At 40.9% G+C, this 14622-nt stretch overlaps 1 protein-coding gene across 12 annotated transcripts in view; it reads right to left on the bottom strand.

Moving 5' to 3' along the window:
• Positions 1-144: 144 nt before the first annotated feature.
• Positions 145-14622, bottom strand: part of myo5aa (myosin VAa) — a 66883-nt gene continuing 52405 nt past the window's right edge. For 4 of the 12 annotated variants that reach the window (XM_028571007.1, XM_028570857.1, XM_028570932.1 and 1 more), the window contains 15 exons: positions 14488-14496; positions 12452-12552; positions 12196-12252; positions 10760-10840; positions 9026-9224; positions 7879-7944; positions 7346-7439; positions 7087-7236; positions 6645-6799; positions 6159-6248; positions 5594-5744; positions 5046-5328; positions 4761-4935; positions 4525-4605; positions 145-4080 (listed from right to left, as the gene is read on the bottom strand). In XM_028571007.1, coding sequence (XP_028426808.1) covers positions 3928-4080; positions 4525-4605; positions 4761-4935; positions 5046-5328; positions 5594-5744; positions 6159-6248; positions 6645-6799; positions 7087-7236; positions 7346-7439; positions 7879-7944; positions 9026-9224; positions 10760-10840; positions 12196-12252; positions 12452-12552; positions 14488-14496 — 1845 coding nt within the window. In that variant the 3' untranslated portion in view covers positions 145-3927. The remainder of the gene's footprint in view (positions 4081-4524; positions 4606-4760; positions 4936-5045; positions 5329-5593; positions 5745-6158; positions 6249-6644; positions 6800-7086; positions 7237-7345; positions 7440-7878; positions 7945-9025; positions 9225-10759; positions 10841-12195; positions 12253-12451; positions 12553-14487; positions 14497-14622) is intronic. The other 8 variants (XM_028571505.1, XM_028571169.1, XM_028571425.1 and 5 more) reach the window with 5 other exon arrangements.

Below are 14622 nucleotides of genomic sequence, written 5' to 3' on the forward strand. Positions count from 1 at the left end.
TGTGCAGTCACTGGAAAAGCAATAAATGACAGCAAAAAAATCAACTTGCCACTTCACTTATACAGATCAATACTGCAGATTTAGTTTATTTATTGGCTTGACAAGAAAAAAAAAAACTGGAAAAAATTCCCCCAGAGACACTCCAACAGTGCTGAATTCTTTTATTTTACTTTTACAGATTTGACAATTTATTCCAAGTTTCTTAGTTTCTTAACGGTGAACACATTCACTAAGCACAGCTAGCAGAAACTACAAACAGTACAGTTTGTCAAATGTACACATGGGTTAGAGAGGGAACGTTTGGTACTGGCTTCAGCATGTTCACACCAGTACCACAACAGCTGGGATGATGATATACTGTATGTTCCGTTTGAACAATTTTTTAAAATGGCACAATCAATGCTAGTGCTCATAAGAACAATGGTCATTTATAATGTCTACATTGTATCATACAACCAACTCTCTCCTTAATGTAAAAACGCAGAGTGAAGGAATGACACTTTCTCCCATTTGAGAGCCCAAGAGAAGCCCAGGGCAAAAAGACATTGCAGCTCTGCTCAACAATACGACCCAATGAATGAACGTGGTTTTTCTCCTCTAAACTAGGCCAGCCTACCCACTCCGCACTCTCAATACATCAGTCCACACGGATTGTCTGACCGAGTCTGAGATGGCTGGTGCTGCATCACTGACATTCACAGGAGTGCGTGTCTTCTTCACCTTTGGCTTGTGTTATTGATAGTTTTAATAAAACAGCAAGAAAAACCACTGATTAAGAAAGTGAAGTGCCCACTCGCACAGGGAATCTTGTAGAGGGGGCTTTATGGTTTGCAGTTCAGTAGAAAGGTGGTGGGAGTCAAAAGAAAAAAAGTATTTATTTTTACAATCCTTATCCATCTAGCATTTATCTGACTTCCTCCGCAATGTCTGAAAAGTGCATTTGGACTGATGGTTAAACAGTGAAACACATCTGTGACACCAACTGTAGGACCTCCATCCTTTTGTTCCTTTTGGCCAAGCATCCAGACTCCCATAGTTCTGGTTAACTTATGGCATTAAACATAACAATTTATATTCATTTTACGGACAGAACAATGCCACAATGTTGATAATGTGTTTTAAGTCATTCAGATAGCAAATAATTCAGATAAGGCTTTGTCCAACAATGTGCAGCTAACATCATGATACACTTTATTAACATTTAGAAACATTCATATGGTTAATTATTCCTTCAGTTACAGTCTTCCTTCCCACAGATATGTACTCTTTACACAAACCATAGTTTAAACTACCTACTATTCCAAACTATAACAAAAGGCAGATTGATAACATGTGGTCCCGATGAGAGCATATGGATATCCAATTATTCTCAAATACAGGTGTAACACAAAACAATTACACATACTAACTTCTCTTTACTCCACTTCCAATTTGTGTTGGTCTGTAGCTAGTTCCTGTCAGATGGAGAGTGATCTGCTTAATATGGCATTTAGTGAGATACTTCAATTGATAAAATATTTTTTATTTCTCTCTATCTTCACCAGAGCAAGTTCACTGATATATCCCCAGCTCTCTGTATTGCAAAAACATTTTGATCTATACTTGCTTAGATTAATGGTTTAAGACTAAACAAAGCAGTTAAACAAAAAAGGTACAGATTTGTCAGTAACCCTAAACTTAACCCTGATGTAGAAAAAGCGCAAACATAATTGGTTGTTTTTCTGTATTAAAAAGGCCCATGTTGTGCTTTCTTGGCCACTAAACAGGAAGGCATAGGGTGGAATCGGTCCACAAAGCTGCAGTTAGTGTACGTGTGGGAATAAAGCAGAAAACATTGTTGGAAAGCTAAACACATTTTAATACAAACTCTCCAAAACCAACTTAAGAGAAACCTTTTTCCGTCCATTCTGCTCAGTGATACATGGCTTCACGATATACATAACTTTGATACTTAAGAAAATGACAATACTGAAATAAATAGTTCCACATTGATAATAATAAAACCGTTTCAATGCTCTGACTAGAGCTGTGACCAGAGAAGACAAGTCGAGAGAGGAAAGCTTTTAGGAGCGCAAAACTCCCAGTGATACAGCAGTAAGCAAAGTGTAGAGTGTGTATGTGTGTGTGTGTGTGTATAAATATCTTTGTCCAAGTGTTTCCTATGATTCTCAGCTCTGGTCACAGCTGTAAACAGTATAGACTGTAGCAGCTTAAACCCTTGTCAGAGCTTAAACCTTGTACCTTTGAAATCTCTCCTCACTTAAAACCTGTGCTACACTTAACCTGACAGACATGCAGGATAAAACATGATATTGCGACACATCTAAATGAAGACGTGACCTAACAAATAATTGTCTGTGCGGGCACTCCTAAAACTATACTACATCATTTACCTGATGTTGACATAAATAGCCTGCAATGGAACTAAAACTAAAATTGTCCTTCCAAAGCTGTTAAAAATGGTCCCATTCTTCATATATATTGGACATGTTTTCTGCAAAGAGAAAGCTTCTAATCTAAAAAAGGGAGGGTGGGGACGGAGGTAAATGCAATAAATAAAATACAAGATATATTATTCATATTTATATATGTATAAATAATATAGTACAGACGATGAGTTCTGTCTTGGCCTGACTGTGTTCAGAGAGTAAAATGTCAACATACAGAGTGAAGCCTGGTCCAGGTTACCTCAACATGGGGTGGAGAGAGCTAATTTTAGCACGGTATCACTCAGCTGGCATCTGACTGGGACTCAGAATTCACTTTGCCTATTAAATAGAGACCTCACATACCAAGCTACACTACAGCTTATCAAGTTATTTCTCTTTGCGAGGACTCAACACCTCCTTTCGGGCCCGCTCCTGTGTATTGGTACGTACATTCTCACCGGAGAACGAGACGATGACAACAATAACTATCTTAACAGCTAGTTAAAACACAGAGAAGGGAGCTGGGGTAAACAGGGTCAAGACCAGTAAGACAGGCCCAGGTGTTGATGGAGAACGAGTACTGGAGGCATTGAACTGGTCCTGTGGCTTCTCTAAGAGGCGGGCGTTTTTACAAGCAGCGGATGGATGATGCCGTTTTACAGCCAGGTTTAAACCAGCGGCAGCGACCGCGGGTTTCATGTGTATCGGTGCGTTTTGTAAGAGAGAAGGTGCACGTGAGTGTAGGCGTGCATGTGTATGTTCAGAGGATGAGAGTATTGTACAGATGCAGGCTGAAAGTTCAGCATGTGGTTGGATTTGGATTTGTGTGTTAAATTGTATGTGTCAATTTACAGGTTCAAACCAGGGATAGTTTTGAATTAGAATCTCTTTGGGTCTTCAATCTTGACTTCTCAGTTAATTGTTTGGACATTGTTGCTCAAATTGTGTTCATACAAATCCTAATTTGTGTTTGTGACGCTCTGAATTTTAAGGATTAAAACGCTGAAGAGGAATAATGATTTATTATTTGTTGCTGCCAAAGTGACCCAAATTTCCGTGAGCTGGAACAAGCAAGAAACATGAAACTTGGTCCAATAACTGGAAGTGATGTGCTTACCAAGAAATATGAGCCAAATCAGCCGCATGGGGGCGCTGTTATTAACAGCAATATGGAAAGGCCATGTCCCTCACATCGTAAGTCCGAATGACTTGAAATTTAGCAAGAATATCCAGCTCTATGTGCTTTACCAGAAAGCCTCTTGGACCATAAAAATCTGCCTAACTAGAGCCTAACTGTTTTCACAGCGTAACATTGGTGGAGTAGTCATAGTAGAAGCAATGGGTTTGAACCTGCGATATATATATATTTTTTATTGACGTGACGATTGTGGCGTAGAAAGTCTTTTGAGCCAATAAGTGTCATGTGACTTGCAATTCCAACTGTGGCCACTACATCAAAATGGCAGCAGGGCTCAGAGCCGTCCTGTGGGGCCTTGGTTTAGACACGGGTGAGGAACGACAGGTTGAGCGAGCTGGGGATCTGGATGGTTTCCAGGGCGAGGGAGGAAGGGTTGAATGGGAAAGTGACCGGGTAAATCATCTTGGTGTCCATCAACAACTGGGGACTCTCACAACGGTCTCGCAAGCGGGTCTGAATGGAAAAAGAAGAGAACAAATGAGATGGAAATAATTAATATGCAGTCAAATTTAAATTTGCAGAACAAAATTGCAGTTTGTTAGGGGACTGTACCACATTTGAGTGCTTTGCATTGCCGCAGCATTTTTCCCCCCACAGTCACCTTTTTTTTTTTTCTTTTCATTTTATTCAAGTTACAATGTGCAGAATTTTTATATTCCCTCTGATGGGATAAGCGGTTGTTTGGAAACCAGTGACTGCCTGGAAGGTAGAGGGTTGAAGTTACTTTCCATCAAATTAAAACCTAACTAGATTCAATTTGGGCTTTAGCTTGGAAGGTGTTACTTTTTCAGGTGGTGTTTTCCAGGAGCATTTATTTCCTTAATGTTTATACTGTACGGTAAATAAAACAGTATGTCCAGAAAACAGTGTTGTATTGATACATCTGGAGTAAATTACCTGTATGGTTCGTATGAATGCAACAGATACTCTCTCCTCAAACTCGTTGACTGGAGTGTAGAGGTTCAGGACCTTCACGATCTGAAAGAGACAAAACACAGAGAGGTTATCCCAACATTGAACACATTTTACCTACAGTGGCTGGGTTCCCTCAGCTTTTAGACGGACTGAAGTTGAGAAAAAAAATATTTAAAAAGCTAGTTTCTTTGAATGTGGTGTAATAAATGACAGGATACCTGAGCAGTGGTGAGAGCCAGGCACATGGAGCAGATGGCCTCGGCGTCCTCGTCAGTCTTTTTCTTCACCTGTAGCAGCTGAGCGGCCTGGATCAGAGGCTCCAGAGTCTCCTTGGCGCCGCATACCATCAGACCTTTGTCTCTGAGCCACTCCTCCAGCTGGCTCACATTGTACCTGCACACACACAGAAACACATCATCAAGTTTAGTGGTCCCAACAACAAAACGGGGGAGAAATGCAGCCACACTCTGGAGCTCCCCTTTTTGAGCAGCAACATCACCTACCTGATCTGCATGCCTTTGCTCCAGGAGCACATGTCCTTGCGTAGCAGCAGGTTGTTGAGAGTGACGGCTCCGATGATGTAGAACTGCTGCTTCACAACCTGCTTGATGAGCTCGGGGTCGGTGCCGTGCTGGCACATGGTGGAGTGGAAGGCGCTGAGCTGGCGCAGGATGGAGTCCAGGGTGTAGGTGCCCTCGTCGGCGATACTAGATGTCCTCTTACGCAGACCTGTGGGCTTCACCCCCGAAACGCCCTGAATGGTCTCGTGTTCCAGCATGCCAGAGACTGCACAGAACACGCACACACGCACACACACACACACACACACACACACACACACACACACACACACACACACACACACACACACACACACACACACACACACACACACACACACACACACACACACACACACACACACTTTGTAAGTTTGCCAACAAGAATTCAAAGAATACCATCAATACTACAGTAGTACTAGCTTGTAGGAACACACACGCGCACACACGCACAGACCCAGACACACACACACACACACACACACACACACCTATCATGGGCTGGAGGATGTTCTCCATGCATTTGATCAGCTGCTGGTAGATCTGGATGGCCAGGTCACTGATCACCTGTCTGTACTCTGCCAGGTCGAAGTTGGACAGAGTGTGTTCATTCTGCCTCTGCGTGTTGTGCTTCATGAAGGCCTGAGACACACGGACACAGGCAGACCCAGGGTTACAAAAATTAAATAGACTAAAGATTTTGTATGTGTGAAAGATAGGAAATATTCTGTTATGTCCAACAACTGTATTAAAAACACTTCTATGATATTGTATATGAATGTCAGCTTGTCTACTTTCTATCACTAGAAACACCATAAGCAATCAAAACAATGGGGATTTTTTCTTCTTTTTTTTTTTTTTTTTTTTTTTTAAATAATACAAAAAAAACAATCTCAAGTTAACTCAAACTTTACTTAACATTTTCTGTCCACCGGTTGGTAGATTTTTTTTTCCCAAGAAAAACACAAACACAATCATGTTAACTAAATTGCCCAGAAGTCTATAAGTCTCTATTTATGAATGTGTACATATTTGAGTGAGACAGTTTCTTCTCACCTCGTCACCGCTGTATTGTTTCAGACAGTGCAAGAAGCGGCAGGTGTTAGACAGCCAGAAGGAGACCGTCTCAAAGTCGTCGCCTCGTTTCTGACAGGAAGAGGAAGAACAAATTAGAGTCATACTGTATCTGTATATCAGACCCTCTTCAAGTCAAATATCTTCTGAACTACTGAAAAGCATCATTTAAAAAGGTCAGTTGGGTCAAATTACAAGAAACCTATCTCTGCACTTACCTCAAAACTTTTACCAAAGACATGCAATACTACTAAACTCTGTAGAGGTCGCCCCAAACTTTACTACCATCCCTCCTTTATAGGATCTCACACACACACACACACACACACACACACACACACACACACACACACACACACACACACACACACACACACACACACACACACACACACACACACACACACACACACACACACACACACACACACACACACACACACACACACACACACACACAAAACATACCTTGAGGATCTTCTTAATACTGTTGATGGTTGAGGTGAGCAGGGTGCGGACCTTCTGGTCATCGTTGACATAGTCTGCATGTCTCAGACACATGAACAGGATGTAGGCTGGCAGACCTGGGATCAGATTCACGGCTACACCCCGAGGCTTCAGCTCTGGAGAGACAAGAGGAGCAATGAGTTAAAAGAGAAGTTTCTGCGGTCATACAAAGCGTCATTTTGTACGGATGGATTTTAGATTTCAGACTGTAGAAACTGTGAATGAAGCCTGCGTTAGGATTTCTTTTTGTAAAGTTATCTTAAAAAGTAGAACATTTCCGAGTTAGTTTGTCAAAATAGCAACCATAGAAGGACCTTAAATAATCCCTTTAAAGTTAATAGATTTTTGATGACTATTGATCTAATTTTCCACCTGTTACTTGCTCTTCATAATTAGCTCTTACCAAGGATGAGGTTCTTGACCAGTTTGAGCTCATCCTCCTTCTTGTACTCCAGCATCCCTTGGAAATCTTTCTCCCTCCGGGGAATGTTGACAGGGTGAATCGGCTCGTCCACCATCTGTCCTGGAGACGTCTGTCCCTCGGTTTGACCCGCTGAGAGATACACAAGACATGATGGTCAGGCAATGTCCTGTACTGTAGCACTCAAACACACATACGTACAGACTCTTAAGCCTTTGCTGATTGATGATTTCTTCCGTACCGCCCATCTCGCCGATCCTCTTTGAGTAAACCTTCAGCTGCTTCTTGAGCTTGCGGATGGTTCGGTCCTGCTTCTCCAGCTGCTCCATTAGATCCTAAAACAGGCCGAGGGTTAAAGTGATAGAGAGAGACAGAAAAAAAGAAAAGAGAGAGAATAGTGAGGACAAATGGCAAGCCTCTGACTTCTTAGAGTGCTTTACACCAGTGGTAAAAACAAACAGCCCAACACTTCTGTAAATCAGTTGTTGGCTTGGCATCAGCAAACGTCTTGGAAACAAACAAACAAATAGAAAGGGGGGGGTATATCAACATGAGAGTTGCTGTGCTGATTGTTTTTTCAGAGGAAGAGAAGTTACAGGACTTGCTGGCTGTTAGAAACGAGAAAAATGTGCAGAGCAGCTTCGCTGTGAGTTAGAAGACACCGCTGTGGAGAGTTAGAGCGCCGTTTCATCCAAAACACAAACCCTCAGTTAGTTCTTACACATGCAAACACACACGCATGCGCGCACACACACACACACACACTCTACATACAACCATCCGTCGTAAAATGATGACTCGCGCCTCTCTGGATGCTGTGGGATCTTCAGCCAGGAGTTCCTGTCAGGTGACACCATCAAATGAATGTGTGTGACACTGTTTCAGGTTTTTTGATGCGTCACCCAAGTGGGAATGAAACCCCCAACCCAAACAGCTTTAGTGACATAATCAACACTTCATTAACTTGTGTTTAAAAAGTGTGATTTATTACCATTCTTTATTTTTCATTAAGAAATGCTGTGCTCTGGCTGCCCAGCAGAACAACACAGCACTTCCCTTAAACCTGAAATCTATCATATTTATTTAACATATATTTTTCTTAAATGCCAGCTGTATGAAGGACTATGATAAACACTAATCCTGACATATCTGAACAATTGGAGATGGTGCCCAGAGTCTTTGTGCTCTTAAGAAATGACTATCAATTTGTCGGGTCACACTGTCCTTGCCGACGCCAGCATTTCCTAAAATGACGAACTGCTCCTTTAAATGAACCATACCCAACTAAGTATCTATCTGATAGTGGCAAAGGAATAAAAAATAGGAACAAACAAAACATGTCATGTTGGTATTCCTGCCATTTTGTTATTTTCCACTGCGGGACGCTTTGCAGTTTGTAGGGTGCAAGAACAAGGCTCAAATGTAGCGAAAAAAAAAAAAAAAAAAAAAGGATTTGATTATTATTATCTTTTAAAGCAAATCACTTGTAATGGGCAGCATGTATATTGTAACTTGATGTTATTAGACATTAAAACCTTTATTTGACAAATAAATAATACAATTAATGTTCAGTTTGAGACAGAAATTCAAAATAGGATTTATAAAACTAATTAATAGGATTAAAACCCACCTGGTTTTTCTCATACACTACATAAACATATTTATTTAACATATATTACCTTTACTGTGTTATTGTTGTTCTACTAACATTTTTAATTCTTAACCTCAATCTTATTATATTAAGATTTTTACCTGTATGAATGGGGCTGACACACTTTACACTGCACTTTACATAAACTGAGGTTGAAGTTACCGCTCTTCCACAGCCTGTATGTGTATGTGTGTGTGTGTGTGTGTGTGTGTGTGTGTGTGTGTGTGTGTGTGTGTGTGTGTGTGTGTGTGTGTGTGTGTTGCAGCGTACCAAGTTCTCGTTGGTGAGCCGGGTGATCTCGTGTTGCAAACTGGCTTCGATTCGGGCCTCTGGGGGCAGCTGCAGGTTTTGGGCCAAGAGCTGCTGCTGACGGTTGTTCTCCTCCTTGACATTCTGCAGCTCGCCGCGCAACGACTCTACCTCACTATCGTAACTTCTCCGCTGAGTCTGCAGCTGGTGCTCCAGTAACCTGGAGGGGGAGGGGGGGGGGGACACCACAGGGGAAGAAGAAGGGAGGAGGTGTGCCAAAGATGAAACAAGGAAGGAGGGTGGATAGGAGATGAAGGGATGATGCAAAAAAGAGGTATGTGGCAGGTGAGAGGAAATGAGGGAAGACAGGAAGATGATTGAGTGAGATAGAAGAAAGAATGGGGAATAACAAGAGAAAGGGCAAACATGGGAGGAGGGGAAAATAAATCAGCATTATAATTTGAGTAAAAGAACAAAAATAATTGTGAGAGAATGAGGTTTTCACCACAGTGTGGTGACGCAGGACAGCAGCATGCTGTACAGACAATAGTTTGGTCTTTTCACACTGTCAGTCCGTCATATAAATCATGTGGCAATTAGTTCACCAACATTCAGTGAGACTTCGACCTATTAATACGACCATAGCAGCAAGAAAATTTAAATGGTTTTCCAAATTCTCCGAAAACATTACAGGTCTCTCTATCTCTCTCTCTCTCTCTCTCTCTCTCTCTCTCATAGCATAAAAGCATTATACATTGCAAATACTGTTTAAAGGAAGCTCTGCGGTGAATAGTGAGTTACATGCAGTAACATTATTATAAGTTAATTAAACAGATTAGTGGCAGGATGAAGATAAATCCTGCTGCACTATGTTATAAATAAAATGGGAAAATCAAACCAAAACCTTGTATAACTTACTATACATTATGCAACATCTATGGGGATTTTTTAAAATAATTTTTATAGCGCACACAGCCCTGTAAAGAACTGTGTGGGAATAGTGTGACAATAACAAATAATTGTCAAAAAATATTGATAGCACCCAAGTAGACTACATGATGTATTACCTGTATAACACAACACCAAGCTTATTTACTGTCGTCTACCCTCGTAGGGCAAATCTAATGAGTCCTGAGGCCATATGCATAAAACATAAAGTAGGATTAGAGTATCACCTATGTGGCTTTTAACAAAAATAATGTTATTCCTAATTAAAAATGTTTTTTGGCACTAAAACCAGCTCCTCAATCTGTAAAAAGTGTAGTCTAGAGCAGGGTTCTTCAACATTTTTTAAGCCAAGGACCCCTTAACTGAAAGAGAGATGGAGCAGGGACCGCCTACTACTAATATTGTAAAAAATGAAGTTGCTTATTAAACTGGGCCTACAAGAAAGTGTAGGGCGGCCTAAAGCCTTTACATACCTTTTTTTAGTGCATAGTATACTAAGCTATTAAAGTAATACTTGTCTAATAATTGCTAATAATATGTTGGATTCATGTTAAGACATTTTGATTTTTGAAAAAAACTTTCAAATATTAACAATAATTTGGAGGCCCCCCTGTAGAAAAGTCACAACAACCAAATCACAAGCAGTCTTACAGGTCCTAAAACTGGCTAACTGGACAAAATAAACTGAAAGATAGATGTGAGAGAAAAGATGTGAACAAAGAAAAACAGCAGCACACATCCTTTCCCTGTGAAAAGGCAAATGTATCATGCTCAATAAAGACACTTGTGTTTAAAACACAGTTAGACCTGATGGTTTCCTTTAAGCCCTGATTAACCAGCCACAGCTCTCCGTCCTCATTCAGCTTATGGAAGTCTGGAGCGGCAGATCTGACCGACACACAACACAAAAGGAACGTAAACAACACAACAACAAAAAAACAAATGCGGGATGGTTGGGGGAGAGGTGTGCAAGATAACAACAATATGCCTTCTTCTCTTTATCATAGGTGTCTGCATTTGTGCATGTAGAAACACTCTCCAAATTGAAGCTATATTATCTGGAGTTTGAGGTGTACTGAATGGGACTTTGGAGGAGAACCTGCATCTATCTTCCTTTTGGTGGCACTTCATTTATTTGGTTTAACCATAGAATTTTTCACTAAAAGTAGAAAAGTTCTTTGCCATTAAGATCCAGACTGCGATATAAAACTATGTGTCATTTTATTTATTTAGTTTCAAAACCGATTTCAATTATTCTGATAGCCTCGGATTCAGGTTTTCTTTGTCATTGCACTGCTGACTGCAACAGTGGTGGAGCCCTCTGTTGTCTATCATGTGTGTAGCCTGCAGTGTAAATATTAAATATAAATAAATATTCTCTACTCATATCAGTGTTTGAACAAAAAAGTTCACAAGCAACAAAAGGGAGCAACATGGGGTAATAGAGGGATAAAGGCAGTGATGCAGAATGCAACTTTTTGGGGCAACTCTGACAAGTAACGATGTGCACTGACATTCAATTCTTTAAAAGTGTGCTGCGCATCTCTGCTTCAACAAACAAAGAAAACAAGTGGGCTTTCATGCAGGATTTGTGCCAAACTCATTCAATGAAGCGGAGTAAAGAGGCCTCCTACAACAACATCCAACCTTACACAAAGTCAGTGTGTGAGGAAGTCATGTTGTAAATCTATGTGTTAATAAAGGTGAAACTACTGAAACTGAAGATGACAGATAGTACCTTTTTAGCTTAGACATTTTCATGCTTTCATTCCGCAGATTTTGTAAACACTGCACTGTAAGTATGAAGTTCTGCAGCATCTCCAAAACAGACCGGAGCTGTTGAAACCACTGAATCTTTGTTTTGAGGGAAAACAGAAACTACCATCAGTTTAAGAGACTCTGCTCTTGTTCATGCTGAACTATGAACTCCCATGCAGAGCTTTGTATCCTAAAACATGACTCCAAAGCCAAACACACATTCCTTGACTTCAAATACTGGTAGACACAGTTTGTTAGAGCATAAGTAAGAACTAAACTGTAGCTAGAGCTACATTACTCAACATGCTGTTAAGAGCAGAAAACGACACGCAAAGCTACCCAAGCTTTCATCAGTGCTGCGACCTAGAGTCAGCTGTTTTAGCTTCAGTAATATCAGTCATCCGTAACATTTTCAACCCCGTTTGGCATCAGCGTGGCCATGCATGCTCTGTTCCATGATGCATAGGCCAGGTGTCATTGGTTACCTCAGCCTACTCAGGAGATCACTGACTTCCAATGGCTTATGCATGAACCTAGGAGATCTGCACAGGACAAGGCAGTGTTCACAAACAGAAATTTCTTGCACATATATCACGTTAAGATTAATAATGGAGCGAGCGCTCGGTTAGATACAAAATTTGGACAAAAGATAGATGATGGTGTCGGGTGCTTGGAGAGAATTCAACACTGATGAATGTGAAGAGCTGGAGATTGGAAGGAGAAGTGGCTGTAACAAAGTACCTGTTGGTGTCTTTGAGGCCTATGTAAGCTTGCTTGAGTTCACCAGCGTCCTTCAGTTTGGACACATCCTCAACATAGGCAGAAGGCTCGGTCATAGTCTCCTAGAGAAAGGTAAACAAAAGGGACAAATGAGAAAGAGTAACACCACATTCAAAAGAGTGACCTGGCTACTACAACTGCTTGCAGAGCTGCATCATGAACCAGTTCCATACAGTTTAGGTGTATGAATGAAGACAAGTGAGTCAATGGTTCCATGAAATGTGAGTTCACACTGCTGTGGGGAGTCAGCATGTGTGTTGTTGAATCCCTGCCAGCATCACTTTAGCTGCTGGCTACCACTGTCCTTTTACTCTGACAATCATCAGCCACTTGGAGCCTCGAGCTGAAACGGTGACAAGCCATCAAGTGACGCCTTAGCAACAGCCCTTTATCTACAGGGAACGTCACAACGGCATCTTTTTCTAGCTCTCAATAGACAAGAGGTGCTGAGCATCAGATAATAAGCAGCAGGGGAGTAAGGTGAACAAAATGTTTGAGCAGGGTTGTGACTGCTGTGTGACAGTTTGATATGAAGACAAGGCTCAATTCTGAATGAAAGAGTGACACTAGGAACCATTATACAGTATCTGTACATCTGTGTAGCTGCAGTGTAATGCAGCAGAAAAACTGTTTATTTTTTTAGTGAGTCAACAGCAACATGAATAATTCAACGCCACCTACATTTACTTTTAGTACAGACACAAGCCACCACTGCCCAGCACTGTGAAGTAAGCCCCCTTGTCTAGGTCACTACATTTTCAAGCAGTGCTTAAGAGTTGCATTATTAATCAAATATTCAAATGAACTTGAATATTATGTTCTGTATTTAAATGTTGTGTTCTGAATGTGCATTTCAGGAACTGAGTGCCCTCAATTGTATCTACATTTTGAAAACAAAAAGCACACAGTGTTGTGTTAACAGAAATCTACAGGCTGCAATTTCAAATTCAACGTGCACTGTTGTTGCGACTGTTATAGGTTTGTAGTAACATCCATCCTTGGGTTGTGAATGTATTACAGACAGTGTTCACAAGGACATATGCAAAATGGCCACTGAGCCGAACTCTCAGTGACTTTCAGTGAATTAAAACAGTCCATAAATGCATTCAGCCAGACAACGGACGAGACAGATGAGATCATCAAACTCCAGCCTGGAGAGGACAGAGTGTGAGTGTGAAAAGCCTCTTAAAGTAAGAATGCTGAGCATGTGTTTCCTCTGTGATTTTATGTCACAGCTGTGCTTAAGTGCTTAATAAGTTTGTCTTCCACATTTGACCATAATATGGTCGCCTGTTGTGGTTCCAGTGCAAGTTGTTCAGAGGGTAATTCCACCCTTGGATGCTCTCACGCCGTAACATATCATTAATTTAATTTTCGAAACATTCAAACAGTCTTTGTTGTAACCACTTCCCTCCAACTGCTATCTTTACTTTAGTCCTCTAATTGAGTTATTGATTTCCCACATTTCCCAGAGAAGCTTGTTTCATTCAGTATGTGGAAGTGGAAAGAGGAATACTGGTGGTGACTGAGAGGAGCAACTTAAAGTAAAGTCTGTTAGAAATTGCAATATGCCACTTTTACAGAAGTGAAGAAAGCCAAGCATTTTGTCTCTCATTTGTTTAGGTACTGACACCAACCAGCTGATGTTATGAAACCTTTTCTTTCACTAAACTCTCTATGCAACTCTATAATTGTGCTGGAACCCACTAGCAGCTATAATTGGACAGCTGCTAATGAAAAACATAAACGTCCACCATTGAACAATCACTAGAAATAGAATTGTTTAAGTATCTGAGAATTACTTCAACATTTTTCTAGCAGTGGTTGTACGAGCTGCACTTGTTTTCACATGACTGCAGAGCAAACGCAGTGGACTTCCGCTAGGATGACATAAAATTGATTGCTGAATCAGATTTCTTACGTTAGGAGGTTTTACATGCAAACACCGTGACAAAAAGTGTCAAATACTCATGCATGAGGCTGTTTTTTAACTGTACCTTCTCATCCTGTGGGAAAGCATGGATGGAGGAGAGAAGGTGGAGACAGGAGAGTTAGACACACTGACGGTGCAGTGAAAGAAAGCTACATACAGTGTGAAAAAATGTGATTTAATAATAATTTTGACCCCAAAC

This window comes from Perca flavescens, chromosome 1, assembly GCF_004354835.1.
Source record: "Perca flavescens isolate YP-PL-M2 chromosome 1, PFLA_1.0, whole genome shotgun sequence".
Taxonomy (NCBI): domain Eukaryota; kingdom Metazoa; phylum Chordata; class Actinopteri; order Perciformes; family Percidae; genus Perca; species Perca flavescens.